We start from the raw sequence: 21,757 nt of genomic DNA on the forward strand, positions 1-21,757 counted from the left end.
GTATAATTGGAACCAAAACAATCTTTGCTTTGTTAAGTTTAAAAGTACTTTAAGAAGTCTGTAGTGCAGTAAAATGACAGATGTTTACTATGATTACACAAACATTATGTAGGATATAATACATTTAAATGCATTCTGGGGTCAGCCTCAGAGACAGGCAGAAGTGACGTGTAAAAGTGAGGTCAAATGTTACATGATATTTGGATGCAAACTATGATGTGATATTTAGAATCCCCATATACCTTTATCATTCCCTAAATGTTTTCAGTACAAACAAAAGCAGGATCAATTTAAGATTTGTTTTTGTTTTTAAACGGCATTTTATGAAAGTCTGACCTTCGTTGGCCTTGAAGGAAAGTTCAGAGGTCTAAAGTAACAAGATATTTAAAATCACCATATATCATTCTCTATATACCTATATGTTATTAGTACAAACAATATAAGTAAAAAACACAGTTTTAGATAACAATGCTATACACATGCAGAGCTATCAATTCTGTCAGTCGAAGATATTTTAAATCCTTTCGTGCTACTTTCTATATGCTGACAGTATACACCACATTTGTAGGAATCACAGTCTCTCAGTTTTTGTCAGTTTTCAACCAATAAATCATGAAGTTGACTTTGAAGATGTTGATGGATGTAAGCCAAATTTTAATGGATTGTTAACAACATAAAACTGTTAGAAAACATCACCTCTTTGGCAGAGATGTTACACATTTTAAACATGTTAAGCACAAAATGAAGCAGTTAAAATAATTCACTTGTTTCATGGTTTGATACAGATCAGAGGCACTGCCGTATATTTATCACCGTGAAGTGGATGAAATAGTGAAGGTTCAGTCTGCAGGCTTAATGACGACCACATTCACTGTGCTGCTTGTCTGAAACATCTTCAGCTGGTTCTTCACTTCCTTCCTGTCTGTGTTCACCTTTGTAAACAGTCAACACTGCAGCATGAGGATATTGTGTTTCATGCTGCTGCCCGTCAGTCTCTAACACGCCTGTCAGTAAGATCTTGTTCCACCAGCGCTGTCTGAAGCTGTGCAAAGAGACACTGGTCAGGCTCTCCCCATCCTGGTAGTCCTCCCTCATCTTCTCTGGGATCAGGTCCTCTGACATCACCTGGAAGACCAAAGAGAGATAATGTTGGTGTGTAAAAATGAGCCAATTTAACCCAAACTGCCTGGAATTTAAACCTCCTCAAGCAGGTCTTGTAGTCCAGCTAGACGGCATGTCCCGTCTCCCTGCAGAGAGCCAAGCTGCCAGATGGAAGCAGTCTTTAAAGTATGTGGTACAAACGGTCTGTGGGCCACTGATGCTCGTGCTGTTGTTGGTCCACCAGCCAACCGTGTACAAAGAGCTGAAGTAAACCAGAGTCTTAAAAACAATGAGCTGTCCACTACAGCCACTGTCTTTGCTTTTCATGACATTTTTTTGTCTTTGAACTTCTCCATATTCCTGTAAATCCACTGTCACCACTTTCTTTAATCAAGCCCACTTGTCAACCAGTCAACATTTAGCAGAAGCTTATGTTATCCACCTCCACTGACACCCAATCAGGATCTTGACGAACTCAACAGGAGCAAGTCTGGTGTGTGAAAACCCCTCCGACCAGAATCGTGGGACTACAAAAACTGGTTTCAGAGTATGTGTGCAAGAAGGATTCTCACCTCAGTGAGAGCCTGCAGGGTTTCTTGTCTGGGGTTTAGCTGCTGTAACGCCTCTTCTGTCATCTGTAGGACTCTTTCACTACGCTGAAGCACAAAGGAGGACTGCTGCTGTCGTAGGATCCTCAACAGGAGTCTGTAGGAGGCAGCAAGACAATGTGAGTACTCTTATATCTAATATTATACCCTGTATTATCGGTCTATACTTGGTCTTTTTTATGCCTAAACCTTTGACAGCTGGCACAGACATCATCCAAAAAACTGTGGCTGTGGATAATTAAAGGATCCATACAACACTCTGCACCACTTACTGGACAGTCACCTGTTTCAGCTCCACTTCACACCACAATAACTGCATTTATTACCATCTTACATATTAAGCTCTGTATTGTATTAAATGTAGGTTTTCATTCATTTTCTACTTCACTAATGTTGTTATTTAGTGTAAGTGTCACCTTTTTGACCTATTTTGTGTTGTCATATTGTGTATATTTTATTTAGTAAAAGCTATGTCTTAACTGTTTTGGATACTGTAATCTAGCAACTTGCTCACTGTTAGGATAAGAACTGTATATCTCATTATATTCACACAAGGCCAGGAGGGCACTTGCATTTACACTTGTATTTTGGCATAAAGAACTATAATGAAATTTGGCCCCTGAAGTTAGTTTTTTTGTTAGGAAGGATTTGTTTGTTGTTGAGTGCAATGTTAAAATAAGTTCTTTAAAAAGCAAAAAATGATTTATTATGAAGGCAATATGAGCAGAGAAGACAAACATGCTGAGGGATTGGCCGTGTTAGTTCAGTGAGAGAGTTATTTGTAAAGAAAACAATTTTCACTAGCAGTCAAAAACTAATGTGAACACTTATGTCTGCATTTTTATTTTGTTAAATACGAACAAAATTATAGCAGAAGTGCTGCCACGTGTCTGGCACAGCGCATGTAAGTTTGAGACAGCTGATAGGCTGACGATTTCTTTCAGTGTGTTGGCTTTTAAAACAAGCGAGGCTAGGGCACATTACTTCTTTATGTTCAAAGGATTTTTTTTACTTATTTTAATCTCACAAACTGCGGTCATTCACCAAACATCAGCCCAGCTCGTCTTTCAAGAAAACTTTAACTAATACAATTTGTCTGAATATTTTTAGCTGGTGCTTCTGTGAAGCTGGCATGTGTTTTGGCTTATATGAACATACAGAATGTAAATACAGGGGTCACAGTCACATGTTGTACCTTGTCCTGATGAAACAAGTGCAAGCTTTGAGCCAGACTCTGTCCTCGCTGAGTTCTGCGGTCTCCTCCTGATGCCCCTCTCTGTCCTCCTGCTCATCTGTTGATTTGCAGCTCTCAGAGGAGGAGGATTCTTTGAAAAACACAAATACAGCAAAGGGAAAATGTTATATCTTTGATAACCTGCTGTAAAAAAGTACAACAGAGTTCATTTAATATAGCAATACACTTGAAGAAGGAAGTTAAACAAACACTACCTGTGGTTCTGTTTCTGTCCAGCAGCTGCAAACACATCTGTCCCAGGCTGAACCAGTGCCAGGGGTTAAAGGGCAGCAGGCTACACAGCTGCTGCAGAGACGACATCTTTGATCCTACAGCTCCAAACTGCTCATAGATGCTGACCTTGGAGAAAAAGTAAACATTAGATTTGTACAGAATAATTGGGACTGTGAGCAAGAAAAGGGTGAAAAGGCCGTCTGTGTTAGGAATACTGGGAGCAACACAGTGGAACTGATTCTTCAATATTTAAGTTACTCATTTGTAATGATTTCTAAAAAGCACTGTTGCCTCAGAGCATGGAGGTCCTGGGTTCGAATCCATCATCTGGTTGGGGCCTTTGTGTTCACATGTTCTGCCCGTGTCAGGGTGGGTTCTCTCTCAAGTAGTGGAAACTAAACTGGTGAATCTAAATCACTAGTGTGTGTGTGTGTGTGTGTGTGTGTGTGTGTGTGTGTGTGTGTGTGTGTGTGTGTGTGTGTGTGTGTGTGTGTGTTTTTCAAGCTGACCTTGAGCAGCAGGAGGCTGGTTAGGTGACAGGTGTTAGAGGCGTCTTTGCTCTGTAGAGAGATCACGTACATATTACTATCAGGTCCGGATTAGAGTTAAACCAGTTCACACTAAATCTGGTCTGCAGGCTTTTAGCCTCTGAGGACAAACTCTGGGTGCGTTCCAATTAGGGATGGGTATCATTTAGGTTTTATCCGATACCGGTGCCAAATCGGTACTTTTGAAACGGTGCCGGTGCTCAAACGGTGCTCGAACCGGTGCTTAAAGAATGGAGAACACAAAATTGGTCCAAAAACCTCTCATGTTCAGCTGGTTTTTTTTGTAAAGATAACAATGTTTTCTGCAGCTATGGGGCATATATGGTATCACTCTTGGCTGGAAGCAGTGCTTAAACAATGGAAAAAACAGCTGTTTTAGCAGTTTTCCACTTTTTTATTGGTCATTTTAGCCTTTTTGGCCAGGGTGAAGGGAGTATCTGCCATCAAACAAGAGGACAGCCGCATGTAGCTATGATGATGTTTGCTAGTTCACCTTACATGCATTAATGTAATAACGTGGTTAGCCTACTCAACGTAAATTACACACGAACAACATGAAGCTACTCATGCAGAGAAGAACGGCTGCTGCTGCATCATCGTCATCATTTCTGCTACACTGGCAGGGCTAGGGGCCAGGACTCTATTCTTCGGGTTTTTGGGGGATGTTGCTCCGGGTCCGATAACTGGCAACCCACCCAACGTGCACGGTGTGAGGTCTCGCAGCAAGCTATCAAATACGGCGCATTTCTTGGCTTTTAAATAAAACGCTATGCGTCGCCAGCTGTTTAATCGGATTGTTGGTGTTACCTCCTTTGACAGTATCACAGTATCAGCTTAAAGCACTTGTTGCTGCTGAGTTTGCATATTTTGCTGTGAAGTACAGCCAGACTTCTGACCGCTTCGCCTTGGACATGTTTAATCTGTAGCTCTGCTCTAACAGAACGTACGTACCTAGCCCCGCCTACTATCCTCGGAAACGTAAAATGATTGGCTAGAAGTGTATCACAGCTCAGGAAAAAAAAGCACCGAAATAAAGCACCGAAATGTGCGCTGCTTTTCGGTCTGGTTACTACCGTTTATGTCAGAATGACACCGGTACCCATCCCTAGTTCCAATAGTCCATTTTGCTTATTAAGGTCCTAAGTGAGAAAAGTGACTCTTCAATCCTTCCTTTATTGCTTCCTTAGGATCCACTGGAACATCCTTTATGAAGGGGAGAAGATGGCATACCATAATTCAGAGCGGTAGACCATCTGACTGTTAATGAAAACAATCGACATTATAAACAAAGTGGTGCAGATCATGGAAATGTTAATTATAACTGTATTTTATACTTCATGAAGAAACAACTCATCAAGAAGTAGTTTTTAATCCAGCTGTGTGATGTTCAGAGTTCAGCTGTGACTTTAACAGGTTGCTGTTAAAATGTAAAACTATATCAGCAGATTATGGCATGAAGGACATGGATTTATGTAAGCTCTGTAAAGATTATGAGCTCGTCCTTTGCTGTATTGAAGACTTTCGGATTGTCTTAAATTTATTTTTACTTCAGGTCAGCTGGTATAAGGGAGGGATGGAATTTTATTGCAGTCACAGAAATCCTAAAAAGGGGAAAAGAAGTATGTTCCACTGGATCACAGCTGGTTAATATAAGACAAAAAGATGGGTTTAATTTTATAGGCTATGGGATATTTCTCACAGGCTGTTATCATTTAAATGACAAGCAGAGTGAGGTTAAAACACATTGTGGTGAAATAAGATTCTGTATTCTGTAGTCCATCTGCACGAGTTAGTTTCAACATCCGTCATCCGACTGGAGTAAGGTTGTTCCAATTCTCATCGCACAGCTCTTCTCTTTTCCTAAATGCTTTTCAGTGATCCTACCCACCTTTCTTTGATCTCAATGATGTTTTCATCCAAAAAGAGGAAAAGAGGTTAGAAAAAGGAGATAGGAGGGACTTTTGGAACACACCCTCAGTGTTCAGAGTTTATAGTGCAGACAGGGTCACTGTTAAGGAAGACAGATTTTTAAAAAGCGGATAAAAAGTCACAGGATGGTCACATGGTAGCTGACAGTATTCACTCTGACTGTTCCTCATGGAAAACCCAGTCAGGTAAAGAATTACCAGTAACTGGGCCAACTCCAGCGCTCTGTCTCTCTGTCCCAGTCTGGTGCAGCATCGGGCCATCCCCTCCACGACATCTCGTCTAATGGTCAGGTTGTTGTCAGCGATCCACTGCAGGCAGCTGCTGTATGCCTCCAAGGCTTTCTGACCCACACACACCAAACAAAAAGAAACCAAACAAGACTTCTAAAACGTTACAAACGCTAAGGTGGAAAAGTGAGAGTGGCAGCAACAACAACAGGAAGAGTCAAACCCAGAGTGCGATTTGGTCCAACCCTTAAACAGCTTCTGTAGGTTTTATTTTTTCACTGAAACAGAAATTTCTTGTCAATATTTTATGAAATCTTTTCCATGCTGTCTGGAAATGTTGCTGCTGTGTAAACCACTGCTGACTACATCTGTGCTCTTTGGCTGTGTGAAATGTGACTATAAAAATTGCTGTTTTCTGAGGTGACTTACTGGGCTGGAAATATGAAAATGATCTAACTGGTCTTGTTTGTTCATAACTTTACAACAGTCTTACAGAAATATTCAAATACTGATGCTGTTGATAAAGCAACAAAGTGATGGTCATGAATGGACTTTTTATTTGCCTGTTAGTTTGCATCAGCTGTACAGGAGGTTTATCAGCTATACAAATACCTGCTACAATAGACCTCCATGTCCCAGTGAAACTTTCTGAGGAAGTGTTTGATGTAAGAGAGCACAGACTAAATTGAATGAGTGACAGTACCTGATAGTTTCCTTGTCTCACAGCCAGGTCACCTCTGAACTTGTAGACTTTCTGCGTCTCCAGAGAATCTTCAGTATCCAGAGCAGCACTGTCACAAAACCACTGCAGAGAGGAACAACTTTACTACACAGCATGAGGCTGTTAGAGGATGCTGCTCAGTCAGTCACTGCCAGAGGAGTACATGTCTCCACTTTTGCCCTGATGCAGCAGCTACTCAGCTTCATCTAAGTTTAAACGTCAGCATAATAATAATGCAGTTTAACTTACAGCGAGCAGCACAAATATCAGAGAGGAGCAATATTGAAATCTCGCACTTAATTCAGAGATGGGATATCCGATTTATCTGCTTGTTTCTCTCCATGTAAACGAAACATGTGACAGACTCAGCCAAGTGCAATAACATGGGAGACGTCTGGCCTCTAGAAATGCCACAGGGTACTTATTTGGGCACTTATTTAGAAGCATGAACTTCATTTCCTTTAATTTGTGTGTTTAAAACTGAGTGTCTGTAATCACCAGCCTAATTTGACACAAACGCTTAAAATGACGAACCATAGTTACAGTTATTCTCCTGTATGAGCTACATGTCAGATCGTAAACGTTACAATAGAAATTCGCACTTTAGTCTTTTAGCTCCGTGTTTGTTCTGTACATAACGCTCTGTGTTCGTGTTCACCACGAAGGACAATCTAAACAACCTTCATGTCTATCTTCATGTAGTAACGTCTCTGTGTAAGACTCTCACCTCTGGCTCACACAGTTTGGCGCTGTAAGAAGACAGAGACACACACACTCGGTCTCTGACCTCCGAAAACACCGAGTCGTCAAACGTGCTCCCTAATATCTCCATCTGGAGCTAAATACGTACAATTTACTCCACAAATACAGGCTGCCCATACAGCAACTACTGTGCGCTTGGTTAAACAGCCCGACGAATTCATTTCCGGACAGAAAGGTTCCGGCTGATGACGCAGTAACCACTCAGCTCCTTGGATATAAAGAAGAATTCATATCGTGGTGTCAAACATGCGGCTCAGACAAACGCTGTAAAATGTAAAAGTGAGTCTCCATTGTGTCCTCCCATCTAAACAGTTGACCACTTTTGATAAGTGTTTGCCTCTGTGCTCAAATTGCATATTCATCCAATGAAATTAAGGCAAAAATACACTGATGATGCTGCATCATTTTACAATGTACAAGACATATGTGGAATTATGCAGTTTATTTAAAGGAGGAAATTTGACACAGATGCAATCACTGAATATCTGTAAACCTGACGGGAATGTTACACCACACTGGCGGCTGGCAGCGCTACCCCTCAGTCTCCAAGTTGATGCACCTATGGCATCAATTTTAAAAAGCCTATGCCACCTCATTCTTGAGTTAGTCACAAAGTTAAGTCTCCACACCACCCACCAGGCAACGTGATGACGTGCTGAGGGTATTTTTACAAATGAATCTACTCATGCTACAGACTGCTGTTCTTGTCTTGTCTGGAGCCCACTGATCAAAAAATACACACTGATCGTTGACCCAGATCCAGAAGCTGAAGCCACAGGTGTAGTGAAGACCCAGCCAGACAAAGGGAGTGTCAGCCTTCTGAGCCTCCAACTCAACCCAGACCTGAGTCTCTTCATCAAGGATGGAAACCAGATCCATGTGTTCCTCTCTGCAGTGGTACAGGGCGTCTTTCCATGTCATGTTTTCTTTAATCAGGTTGAAGGGCTCTGAAAGGAAAAACATCAAAAACATGAAACTCAGTTCCACTTTCACTGAGCTGTGTACTTTATCATTATCCTTCACACCTCCTTTCCACAGTGACAGAGCTAAGACTGAAAATAAGTGTCAAAAAAGGGAAAAGACTGAAATTGAGAGGAAAAATTCTTAATATTGTGGTAAGAAAACCCACTATTACTTAAAAGACAATGTTATAGTTAAATACATCAAAGTTGAACTTATTTAAAGTTCATCTCTGTCTGATCCAAATGTATTTAACGTGCACCAATCAAAGTAGTTACTAGTTTTATAAGCAGGTTTGGATTTTTAGTGAAACATTGCTCCTTCATGCTCACATTTCATGAAGCATTATTTAAAGCAAAAATGAATCGGGTTCTATCCTCCCGCAAGTATAAAATATAAACTTTTCTAAATCAACCTATCAAGAGTGAAGCTCAATAACAGCTGGCATTTTAAATTAAAATTGCACACATTTCATGTCTCACAGCTGGTTGAGTGCTGTGGAGTTCAGGGACCACAGAGGAAAATGGTACAAAGGGAATATAATATTTCATTAAAATAAAGGATTTAAAAAAAGGTTCAGGTGGAATATTCTTTTATTCTTGTTATTCTTGGCTGGTGAACTCTTAGCCACCTATATAGCAGTTTCTAAACCCCTCCCCAGGTGTCTTAGCCCCCACTCACACCTTCACCCATGTCACCCAATAACTCACATAATAGCATGAAGGAGCAGTGTTTCACTAAGAATCCAAACCTGCTTATAAAACTAGCAACTACTTTGATTGGTGCACATTAAATACATTTGGATCAGACAGAGATGAACTTTAAATAAGTTCAACTTTGATGTATTTAACTATAACATTGTCTTTTAAGTACCAGTGGGTTTTCTTACCACAATATTAAGAATTTTTCCTCTCAATTTCAGTCTTTTCCTCCCTGAAATTGAGAGGAAAAATTCTTAATGGCAATGCTTTGGCTGCTGAGACTAGGCAACAGTAACTCAAATATCCACTCGTTAGAACCAAGGCATGCAGAAAAGTATCTCTGAACACAAAACATGAACACAATTTCTTGACAAAGGCAAATTAGACGTAAAACTCTGGGAATGCTTTGCCTACTGAACAGCCTCACTCTGAACAGGAGAAATGTATATTCCATCTGCTGATCTTGTTGATCTGTTTATTTTCATATTTTTGTGTTCCAGGTGCTGTATGTTTGGTTTTCCTTATATTTTTCTATTTGTGCTCAATGCTTTTATTATGTAGTCCCGTATTTCCCCCCTTTGTTCTTTTTTTTCTCCATCCTGTCCACTTAGACAATTGTCATACTACACATATAATGTAACAAGTGAAATAACACAAACAGAAACAGATAAATAAACAGAACAAAAAATACATGAACAAGAAGAGCCTGTAGAGAATTTATAGAGAACATGTTATAAAAGCAAAATGTGTTGAGCCCAACAGTGCTTTCAGATTACAAGTGTGCCTGCAAAAGCTACAAAACAGGACAGGATTTTAAGGGGGGGGGACACACACAAATAAAACCAGCAACAACAATGAAACACAACATGTTAGACACTGAAGCATCAAATCAAACAGTGTTTCTAAGTTTATAGGTTGATTTTGAAAAGATTTACATTTTATACTTGTTTGAGGTCAAAACCCCAAAAAATCACGATTAAATTATGTGAACAGGTGAGAAGCATTTGCTTTAAATAATGTTGCATCAAGACTGAACTGAATGTAGACACAGAGCAGAAAGCAGGGCTTAATGGTTGACTGGTTGAGGGGCTTTTTTTTCTAGCAGCTTGTTAATGATTTACTGATTGTTACAGTAATTAGTTTTGTTTTAGTTGTTGAAAAGAATTACTATAAATTAGTTATAGAGTAGATCAAAATTTATAATTTAGAAATTGTAACTATAACATTATGTTACTCGATACCTCATTATTCACCCATCTTCTACTTGTTATATAAATATCCTGGTATGGAAAAGTATTTGCATGTGCTGCTGCTTACACGGACAATGTAAACTGAAACATAACGACCGTGGTATGTTCACAGATGCAAATCAGTCTGGGGATGCTTTGCCTAATGACCATAACAGCCTCACTCTGAGTGTTAACAGGAGAAATTTATATTTTCATGTTGGCAGGGGGTTTGGCTCACAGTCCCAATCTGTACAAATTAGAGATGGACTGATCCGATGTTAAGTATCAGTATCGGTCCGATACTGACGTAAATTAGTGGATCGGATATCGGAGAGAAATAAAAAATGTAAATGTGATAGAGCGGCTGTGTGTATTTGTAGCCTCACTACCAATCCCGCATTTCATCTCCGAGGAAGTTATTCCAGAGAGAAGTAAAGCAAGTGTGTAAGTTCATCTCTGAATGTTTGTAAAGCATTCCCATGTTAAGCTTAACAACCGATATATGGAGCGACTGCCTCTCTCTCCCTCTCTCCTGCTGCAACTTCAATCATGAAACTGATCAATGATCAGCTGATCGTCGCGACTCCGTCTCTCTGGTTTGTTTTTGGCCCACTTTGCACCAGAAAGAGGAAACCAGCGGCAGAACAACAGCAGCACGTTTAAGCTTGATCAGTTGTTGTTAGGATTTATTTAATATTACTTTCTACACCAGGATCTTTTTCTATGTAGCTGACGGCTGGTAACTGTGCAGGGGCGGATCTAGCAAAGTTTAGCCAGGGGGGCCGATAGGGCATTAACAGGGAAAAGGGGGCACAAAGACATACTTTTTTTTTCTTATTCTCATTTAAAATGTCTAGCTTTTAATAAATAATTATCCGAATCTTACACCCAAAGTTTTAATCTGATGTAAAATGTATAGAAGTCCATTACTGTATATAGTAACTGTTAAGTCTAATATACCCTAGTAAGCTATAGTACTTTTTCCTTTGGGAAGGTACCATCTGTGCAGTCTGCAGTTCTGTTGAAGAAAGATGTTGAATCTATTTAATTATTCTTGAAAATTTTTTTATTTCTGGGCATTTTTTTTCACACTGCATCAAATTGAAGTTGATTACGTCAATTAAGCATCATGAGGTGGAGGGTGGTTCCTTATTGTTTTTATTTTTTTGCTGGGAGTTTTAGAACCCTATTAGTTAGGTTGCTTACTCTTTAAAATACCAGAATAGGGAGGATGGAGTAGGTTTAAGTTTATTAGATTGATCAGTATTGCTGAACTATGAAATATTTTGTGTGCAGTGTATTTTTTACATACAGGTATAACAGAATAGCTTTAGTGTTTTGTTTTGTTTTTTTAACTTGAGTATGAACTTATACAAAAAGCAGCAAAATATTAAAAAAAAAACAGTTTTATTGATTAAAAAACACTATATCGGATTCATATCCAAATTTATGATATCGGTATCGGACATAAAAAGTGGTTTCGTGCCATCTCTAGTACAAATATAATGTTTACTTTGTCTCCAAGGTCAGCATCTATGAGCATTCATATCTGAGGGATCAAAGATGTTATCTCTGCAGCAGCTGTGTAGCCCACTGCCCTTTAACCCCTGGCACTGGTTCAACCTGGGACAGATGTGTTTGCAGCTGCTGGACAGAAACACAACCACAGATTGGCAAATTGTCGTGATACATTAACACTACTTTTTACAGCAGGTCATCAAACATATAACATTTTCTATCAGTTTCATCAGCACAAGGCAAAAAACCAAACCAAAGCACATGCCAGCTTCACTGAAGCTGCAGCTAAAATAAAAATGGAGGAACAGGCTTGATGTTTAGTGAATGACTAGCATTTGTAAGATTAAAACCAAATAAGTAAAGAATACTTTCATTTGAACAAGAAAGATATAATATGCAAATACCTCACTTATTTTAAATGCATCATTTGCAAAAAGGTTTAAAACATCAGCTTAGATATATTTTTTCCCCCTAAATTACCGTCACAGCAGGCAAAGCATTAAACACATATCAGAGGACACCACTTAGGGAAGGAGGAAAATGTGTAATTTTGTAATAGTCAAAATTCCCTTGAAAGAGCAACAGGTCTGATGTTTAGTGTATGATGGTGTCACAATGTGCTTTGTGGAAGGTGGTTGTTGCTTTGCAGACGCAGATGCAGAACACAACCCACAACCTCATCTCTACTGCTCAACCCACAAATGCATTTTCCTTACAAATGTGGCACCACTGAGGGGAAAATAAACAGGCTTTCCCACAGTGTAAGATTTATTAGTAAGAAACATTGTTACAATTTTCTTTAAGTTACAAATTTTTTTTACCATATTCAATATGTTTTCACCCCAAATTTGTTTAAGGAGGACAGAATTCTGATCTCAGATCTGTGTTTGGAAAGGATAAAACTATTTACTCACCTTTTCTGTTTAGTTATCCTGTATTGTGCTGTGCGACGACTAAAACAACTTTCTTAGCATTAGAATTTTCACAACACAATCTCAATTTGTAAACATTCTTACACTTGGTACACAAGTTAAGTATCTGCATAACTGCACTAAGGTGTTAATGATGCAAAAATCATATTTTGATTGGAGCTTTCATGTTGAAACTTCTGCACTTTAGTAACTTGTCTCTTTTTTCACATGACATTTTGTTAATGTCAAAGAGTTCACAAGTGTTCAAATACTTTTTCTTTAAATATGCAAATTCTTCATTATCCTTTAAATGTGTGTGAATCTGTGTAAATCACAAGAACTGTAATCTGAACTCTTGACAAGCCAGGTTAGGGTTTGTTTGTTTTTTATTTTGCTAACATTTGACACTGAACAGTTTCTAAATATTCTAGATATAGTCCTAACAAAGTGGCTTGAGTTATAAAACCTGCTGCAGGTTAATCTGAATCAAAATCAGAATACTTTATTAATCCCTGAGGAAATTATGTATTTCCTTGTAACATTGCAGTAAATCCGTTAGATTGGATCAAATTGGTGTGGAAATGATTCGTTTTTACAGTGCTGTGATTGTTCTTTCTTAATAATCTGTATCAAAATTACATCCAGACTGCTTCCTTCAATAATGCCTTTCCAATTTCTTTGTACTGTTGTACTAGGTATGACTGTGCAATGACAATAAAGAGTTATTTTATCTGTTATCTTATCTTATATACTATTCACATAATTTTGCTGCCAAACAGACAAACAGTCAGCAGTGGTTGACAAACTTTGCATACTGGAAAACCTGTATATCAGCTGTTTACAGGTTTTGATTTAATCCTCTTATCCACTGCAACACTCTGTGCTACAATGTTTAGCCAATCTGAATTCTATAAAAAACTTAAAATATAACACAAATCAGGTACATGTAAAGGGGTATTGCAAGACTGAAATCTATTTAATGCATGCAAATTTTTCCCTGTTTTTTATATATCAGATTTGTATATTTGTTATACCAATCTCAGAGAAGGATTCTTTTGCAGATGTTGGTAAAAGATGGCAATACGCTGGAACAAACTGGTCATCAAAGCAGACGTTTCTCCCAGGAATCTGGAATATTTGCTTCTTTCTTTAAAGTGACAGTGTTTTGTGTTTTGATATTATTTATATCTAAAATATTGAAGCTACATGGTACAGCTGGACAGATTGTGCTAAATGGAAGAGAGACTTAATTCTGGTATCTTAAATAATTTGTTTTGTTGCATTTGACTAAGTGCCTGGGAATACTGCACATATTCAATAAATTAAGAAAAATACATTAATATTGTTGTAAATTATTATATTTTATAGAACTGAACTTGACTGGTTAAAGACCCCAAATGTTGCCCTGACAGCAGTAATAAATATGCTTATTACTATTTTTAATAAGTAATAAATACACAGACCACCGTGTTCCCTGAAATAATTTTGCTAATGTTAATGAGATGCAGCCTAAAAAGGCTTATTTTACATCAAAATCATTCTTTATTCTACTTAAATACTTATTAATGTGAACAGAAGTTTGGCTACAGAAATTAAAGAAATTATTTAAATAAAAATAGTCATTCTTTAATTCATTTATAAATTCATTGTGTATTCCCATCCATGGTAAGAGCTACAGCTTTCAATAAAACAAGTGTTGTAGGTAAAGTAACCCAGGTAACAGAATCAATATGCTTAAGAACATTAGTAGTCACAACGACACACATAATTAACGTCACAACAGATTTGCACATTCACCTACCATCTGTTGCACAATATTAATGCTGAGTTGCTTTTTGCATGAATTATAAATAAATTGTAAAAAAAAAAAAGTCTGTTCAGAGTAAAAACTTTATACTTTAGTGTTCAACACATTGTTTCACAAATGCAAACAAAGATACTGAAATTTAAACTTCATTTGATTTTTGTTGTTGTTTAAAGAGGAAATGAAACACTAAACATGAAGGCTAATTTACACCACTGAGACATGCTTTTATATGTAACACTGTCTGTGAGCTGGATTTACGTAGCGTTACGTAGTAGTAACTAGTAACAGAACCAATAACTCAGGGGACAATAAGGACACAAAAACTAAAATTCCGTCTAAGGGGATCAATTTTATGCTGCCCCTCGCTGTAACAGCTATGTTTATGTTAAAACTGTCCAGTTTCATTCTTTATTTCCTAAGCAGTAAGTGGTTCTTTGTTGTTTGGCTAGCTGCGCTGAACTGTTCGGTTTTGTAAAGTTTTAAAGAAGAAAAGAAGAAGAAAGTGTACTTTATTGGTCCCCGTGGGGAAAATCGCTCTCTGCATTTAACCCATTCACTCAGTGAAGCAGTGGGCAGCCATTTAATGAATGAGGACTGTGTGGAAGTCACCAGATCTCAGTCCAGTAGAGCACCTTTGGGATGTGATAGAAAAGGACTTTTGGATGAGCAGCTGACAAATCAACAGCAACTGTGTGATGCTATCATGAACATTCAAACACATAATTCTCTGCACAGATTGTTTTCCTTTTGACAAAAATCTGTTGTCAGTTGAACAACAGATTGTGCTGCATCTCTTCTTCAGTTCATGTTCATGGTGACACTGCCTCTGATTTAAGATGGTGGGTAATAATGTTTTCTACCAGCATTTGGCGCCTAAATTGTATTTATTTTATTAAAAAAATAATATTCTAAAGTGCTTTGGCAATTTCTGTCCTGAAGATGGCAGCACAAACTCTGCAAACAAATTCAGATAGTGTTTAAAAATGTCTTCCTACTGATGTTATGATGTTATAAACTTAAACACTTATCATAAACAAACTGGTTATTCCATATTTGGAAAGAATGCATGCTGGTTGATAATTTGAAATATAAATTTAACAATAGAAGATTTGTCACAGAAAAGGTGCAGAGTAGATGAACTGGCACTTCTTTTCTGAAAGTACAGTGAAGTTCAGTTCATCAGCATTGAAATCAGTTCAGGTTTAATCCACAATTCTGCTCATTTCTAATGTTCCACATGTTGTTGATGCTCCTAAATGGGCCAAATGTAGCTTTTGTGGATGTGGTGGTATTAAAGACCCTGAACAGAAAGTGGTGGCACATAAGTAAATGCTTTAATTGTTGATATTCTTTGTTTTTAGTAAGGTAATGGTTAGATTACCCATCACATGATTCTTAACATATTTGAGTGTCAACTTTGTGACTGTCAGTAACCTGGAAAGCAATTTCCAAGTAAAGAGGACGAAACATTAGAAAGTGTGGGTAATATAAAGTTTTTAATGATTTTCACATTTTTTATGACTTTGACTTTGATCCAGTTTTCACCTAAATCATCTCAATCAGTTGTTGGTATCTACCATCAAACAAAATCTAAAAAAAAAAAAAAAACCTTGAAAACTGAGGATGTAATCCAAACTGATTACATCCTCCCTCCTTCAGAGGGAGAAATATAGTGACATTAAATACTGACATTAAAACAAAGGCATGTCTTAAAGCATAATTTCATTGAATAACTCTCACACACACACACACACACACACACACACACACACACACACACACACACACACACACACACACACACACCAACAGACAGCAAGTTAGTTTTGCACAATACTCTTTCTTAGTTTCTTAGAGTACAATGTGCAGTTTTGCTCCTGTGCTTGTCTGTTAAATGTCATATCAGGGTCTCTCCGAGACCGCTGTCTCATTTCACTCTGTACTGCACCACTGTACATGGTTGAAATGACAATAAAAGCCACTTGACTTGACTATTACGTTAATATTTTAAATAATTTATACAATTTCATCACATGTAAACATGATTTCCTGTGGATTTGTTCATCTCTTTCCACAGCTTCACACTGGAAGGTCACCAATTAACACTAACAGACCAACCGACTGTCTCTTGTTACTTTTCATCATGTGTTAGGAAACCATCTTGCCCTCTAGCATCACCTATGCCTTTGCCATGCCAGTAGTACAGGGAGTTCTGGACTGACATCATTTTTATAATCCTGTTTCAAATCTTTTAATTATTAAATATGATAAAGTTTTTTGGGAACATCTGGACTGATGAGACTGTTCACAGAAAGCATTATGATAATTATTTTAAAGGCTGCAAACTCTATATTGCTAATTTTATTAGTTTATTTATTTCTTACTTATTTCTTTTACACTGTATTTTATAAATATTTTAAAAATCTGAAAATAATTTTTGGTAAATGCCTTTTTCATTTGAGGTCGTTATTAATAGAGTTATTAAGTTTTGTCATAGCCCTTGGAGGAAGCACTCTCTAAATACTGTTTTAGTTCAGTGTTTTAGTTCAGTGTCTTGGTTGTGTGTTTTGTTTTGTGTTGTTCTTGTGGTTTTGTTTGTTTGTTTGTTTGTTTTCCCCTTTCTTGATGATAAAAAATATAAAAAGGAAGCAATGTCAGCCTATGGGGCAATTTGTAATTGTTACTTGTGCTTGGTGCTTCACAATAAAAATATCTGAAGAGAGAAGAAGAAGAGCTTAAAGAGCAATTAGAGAACTGTACAGATTCATTTCCATGTTAATAAAATAAAGCCTTAATTTTTAACCTGACTTCATACAGTTTTCAAGTCACAGTTCTTGAGATTTAGAGATTTGTTTAAACATTTTGAGGCAATGGAGAATTTCTGTATTTACATGAACAACAAGTAACTGTATTAATTATTAAAGTGTACAGCTATGAATACAGATTAGAACTTTCACTATTCACAAACAAAATGCAGTGTGGAAAATAGACGTGTGTTTTTACTTTTTACTTAAGTCAACATCAAGTGCATTATGTATAGCTGGCACAGGTTAAAGGGAAAAGCAGCAAAACACAGCACGCATTTCACTTTCATAACATAACTTTCAAAGTTGGATGCAGACCTCAGATCAGAATTCTGTCCTCCTGCAGATGCGCTGCTGCATTACGACGTCACTGCTGTCACTGAGAACAGAAAACAGAAAACTCTAATCATGATCTCAGCTGTTTGATTAGAAACAGACAATCACTGATCCTGCAGGAGCAGGAAATGAATTACAAACCTTTGTAGCCCTCATTACAGTTGTTCGTTCTACACCGTGGCAGTGGTCACAGCGTTTTAAGTGGCTTAAGCACTTAAAGCTGATCTTTAATAAAACTTTTGATAAATATTTAGCCTTCCCCACATGAATGAGAGTTCAGTTTGAAGGCTTAATGACGACCACATTCACTGCGCTGTTTATTACAGCCATCTTCAGCTCGTTCTTCACTTCCCTCCTGTCTGTGTGCACATTTGTAAACAGTCTACACTGGAGCGTGAGAATGTGTTTTATGCTGCTGCCCATCAGTCTCTAACAGGCCTGTCAGTAAGATCTTGTTCCACCAGCGCTGTCTGAAGCTGTGCAAACACACAGTGGCCCGGCTCTCTCTTTCCTAGTAATCCTCCCTCATCTTCTCTGGGAGATGAAAGAGAGAATTAATGTTGGTGTGTGAAAATGAAGAAGTTTAAGCCCAAACAGCCTGGAATTTAATCTTTGTCACAGTGTGTGTGCAAGAAGCAGTGCATCTCACCTCAGTGAGATTCTGTTAATGTTGCAGATCAATTTACCATATAAGCTTCCTCGCCCTATAACGGTTTAAGCAAATCTGGGGTGAAAACATAGTGAATGTGGTGTCACATGGTGCCTAATGGTGCCACATTTTTAAGGAATGGTGCCACATTTTTAAGGAAAATACATTTATGGACTGAGCAGTAGACATGAGTTTGTGGGATGCAGCCATAAAACACTTGCCAAAATGTCAAACTGTCTAATTCTTTTTAATTTATTGTCGCAGTCTCTCCGTTGTCCATTGTTGAGTCATGTCGTGTGTGTAAAGGTGCTCCTGCAGTCTACACAGCCAGTGGACTCCTCCTCAAATCCAAGCTTTGAGCCAGACTCTGTCCTCACTGAGCTCTGATGCCTCCTCAGTGTTTCTATCCTCCTGCTCATCATGTTGATTCACACAGATCTCAGATGAAAAAGATCCTGTAAGGTTTAAATATGGCAAAAACAAACAAATATATTCATAATATTTCTGTAACATAATTCTATTTATCAGGAGATTTTAAATAATTAGTTTTGACTGGCTGTTGTGTGTGTTTTTCGTGTCGTGTCATTTGCTGTTAGGTGTCATAAGTATATTGGATGCAGATAATTTTAAAAAGCTGATAAAAAGTCACATGATGGGATGGTCACATGATAGCTGACAGTATTCACTCTGACTGTTCCTCATGGAAAACCCAGTCAGGTAAAGAATTACCAGTAACTGGGCCAACTCCAGCGCTCTGTCTCTCTGTCCCAGTCTGGTGCAGCATCGGGCCATCCCCTCCACTACATCTCGTCTAATGGTCAGGTTGTTGTCAGCGATCCACTGCAGACAGCTGCTGTAAACCGCTGGTCATGAATGAAGACTTTTTTGCATCATTTTTAGTTTGCATCAGCTGTATAGGTTTGTCAAGAATGAAAATACTAGCTGAGCTTAAGCCGGATACTATTTGAGGAAGTGTTTGATGTAAGAGAGCGCAGACTAAATTGAATGAGTGACAGTACCTGATAGTTTCCTTGTCTCACAGCCAGGTCACCTCTGAACTTGTAGACTTTCTGCGTCTCCAGAGAATCTTCAGTATCCAGAGCAGCACTGTCACAAAACCACTGCAGAGAGGAACAACTTTACTACACAGCATGAGGCTGTTAGAGGATGCTGCTCAGTCAGTCACTGCCAGAGGAGTACATGTCTCCACGTCTATGGTATTTTTTATACATAATGCAATTTATGCTCAGAACCATAAATATCAAAGCAATATTATCTATTATTTGATCTTGAACTTCCATGCAGAATCATGATGAAAAGAAAGTACACCAAAATCAAAGCTCTTGCACATTAGGGCATAGAAATAATTTATTTTCTGCCAAGTTCTAAAACTATTTAACTACAACCTGAATAAATGAACATCAACATTTGTTCATAAACAACAAACACAAGGCTAAAACATTAAAGTCCACAAGTCTCGTGCAACATTTTTGTTACACTAGTGTAGTGCAACAAAAGTGTTGCACTAAATTCTGCAACATTGTGGTTTGTCCTGCACATAGTAATTCATGGTAGACATTTATCTAAAATAGCTAGCATATGTTTTTATGGCAGCTTATGACTGTTGTAAAATCTCGAACTTGCTGACTTATCTAATAACTTACAGCAAGTAAGGGACTCTCACAGCTGGTGTTCTAACAATAGAGAGACACTCACTCAGTCTGTGGCCTCAAACAGGCATCTCCATCCTTCCTGTGCATCTAATGACCGCAGACTCACTCACTGTTTAAAAGAACTGAGGTACAGTTTTGAAATTGAACTTCTTTTTCTTTGGACATCTCAGGCACCTGGTTTGTAAATTCATTGTTCATATATAGTTTGTTGTGTTATCTGGCAAGAATTTAGAGGACTGCTTTAAGAGGATTTTGGTCTTATGGTTTTAGCTGTTTATTTGAACATTTTCAGAAATTAAACATTCTTAAACATCAAGAAAGCATGACGATTGTAAACGGCCCATGACACACTATACTGTTGAATATGATGTTGGCCCACCCTTCAGCTATGCCAGCTTCAACTCTTTTGGAAGGCTTTCCACAAGGTGTGTTAATGGGAATTTTTGTTCATTCTTTCACATTTGTGAGGTCAGACACTGATGTTGGACAAGGACGCCACATCAAGGTGCCTGGCTCATAGGCTCTGCTCTCATTCATGTTCTAATTCATCTAATTCATCTAATCTAATATGGAGTCATATTGGAGCAGGAAGAGACCATTCCCAAACTGTTCCCAGAAAGATGGGAGTATGAAATTGTCCCAAAAAATATGCTGAAGCATGAAGAGTTCCTTTCACTGATAATGGAGGTGTTTAGAACACCAGAATTCAATGATCTGGATGAGTGAATATAGTGTATGAACACATATCAGCTTTTCTTGACACAAAACACAAATGTGCACATCCAGAGTGTCCTCCCAGCTAAACAGATGACTGCGCACAGATAAGAGACACTTGCTTCTGTGCAGAAAGTACCGTAGAAAAATTTGAAGTATCATATTTGACCTCTGACCTCTCCTTCAAATTCAAAATGATAACATGTTCATTAACCTCCTAGGACCTGGTATCACATTTTGGGTTGTCTAGACCAAAATACTTAATATTGCTCTACAAGGCCCTGATATCCACTTACGAGGACATTATACTGCCACTTTTCTATCGAAAGTTAAAACTAATGTCCTCATATGTGGCTCTCATTTTATCAGAAACAAAAATCAGGTAAAAAAAAAATAATCAGGTAATTCTTTGTTTTTACATTCATCAGGTCCCAATAAACACAAATAGCAAAGAGAAATTAAAAAAGGATGTCATGAAAGAGTTTGGGTCTTAGGAGGTTACATGCAATAAAAATTATACAAATTATATATAGTGTTTTTTTTTAGGAAAAATCTCCTTTTCACTCCTAAATAATGAATCTGAATTATGACTTCATGATCTGACTAAATCTTTTGTGGCAAACATATTTAACACACACACAGGTTATTTCCAAGCAGCCTCACTACATTATAAATGTTGAATAGTTTTGCAGTTAGTGAATAAAAATTCATCAGATTTAATGAAATGAATAATTTGACTCTCAAAACATATCAAAGGCTGCACGTTTATCAAAGCACTTATTTCTAAATCACGTTGATCACATATCATAGAACATAATTCAATATAAATTTACATTTATAACATATATTTATACAGATGTTTGTAAAATTGCTTCAGTCCAACAGAAAATCCCCACATGAAACATTCCCACAGATATGACGTCTACTGTGATGCACAAATAAATAAATGAATTGAAAAAATATATATAAAAATAATTAAAAAGGCATAAAATTAAATACTTTACAAATAAGTATATTCAGAACAGAAGCACCATCATACTTTTGATATAACCTGAAGAAACTGATTAGAAATGCACTCTTACCTGGATCCT

The 21,757-nt window shown here is 37.7% G+C and overlaps 1 protein-coding gene across 1 annotated transcript; it reads right to left on the reverse strand.

Annotated features, from left to right (window-relative positions):
• Positions 1 to 637: 637 nt before the first annotated feature.
• On the reverse strand, positions 638 to 7,532 carry cunh8orf76 (chromosome unknown C8orf76 homolog). Its single transcript, XM_005743255.1, has 8 exons — positions 7,330 to 7,532; positions 6,585 to 6,686; positions 5,852 to 5,995; positions 3,687 to 3,737; positions 3,159 to 3,303; positions 2,905 to 3,034; positions 1,674 to 1,806; positions 638 to 1,125 (listed from the first exon to the last, which is right to left on the reverse strand). Exons 1-8 carry the CDS (start codon positions 7,432 to 7,434, stop codon positions 853 to 855), a joined length of 1,083 nt encoding a protein of 360 aa, XP_005743312.1. The 5' UTR covers positions 7,435 to 7,532; the 3' UTR covers positions 638 to 852.
• Positions 7,533 to 21,757: the final 14,225 nt, after the last annotated feature.

This window comes from Pundamilia nyererei, unplaced genomic scaffold, assembly GCF_000239375.1.
Source record: "Pundamilia nyererei isolate P.nyererei 1_Seehausen unplaced genomic scaffold, PunNye1.0 scaffold00129, whole genome shotgun sequence".
Taxonomy (NCBI): domain Eukaryota; kingdom Metazoa; phylum Chordata; class Actinopteri; order Cichliformes; family Cichlidae; genus Pundamilia; species Pundamilia nyererei.

Bases quoted from the DNA above. Each gene is read 5' to 3' on its own strand.
- cunh8orf76 (XM_005743255.1), bottom strand. From the start codon at position 7,434: ATGGAGATATTAGGGAGCACGTTTGACGACTCGGTGTTTTCGGAGGTC. The intron at 3,035-3,158 runs GTAGTGTTTGTT...TGTTTTTCAAAG, and splicing joins GGACAGAAACAGAACCACAG to AATCCTCCTCCTCTGAGAGC. The intron at 1,126-1,673 runs GTGAGAATCCTT...TTGGTCTTCCAG, and splicing joins CCCTGCAGGCTCTCACTGAG to GTGATGTCAGAGGACCTGAT.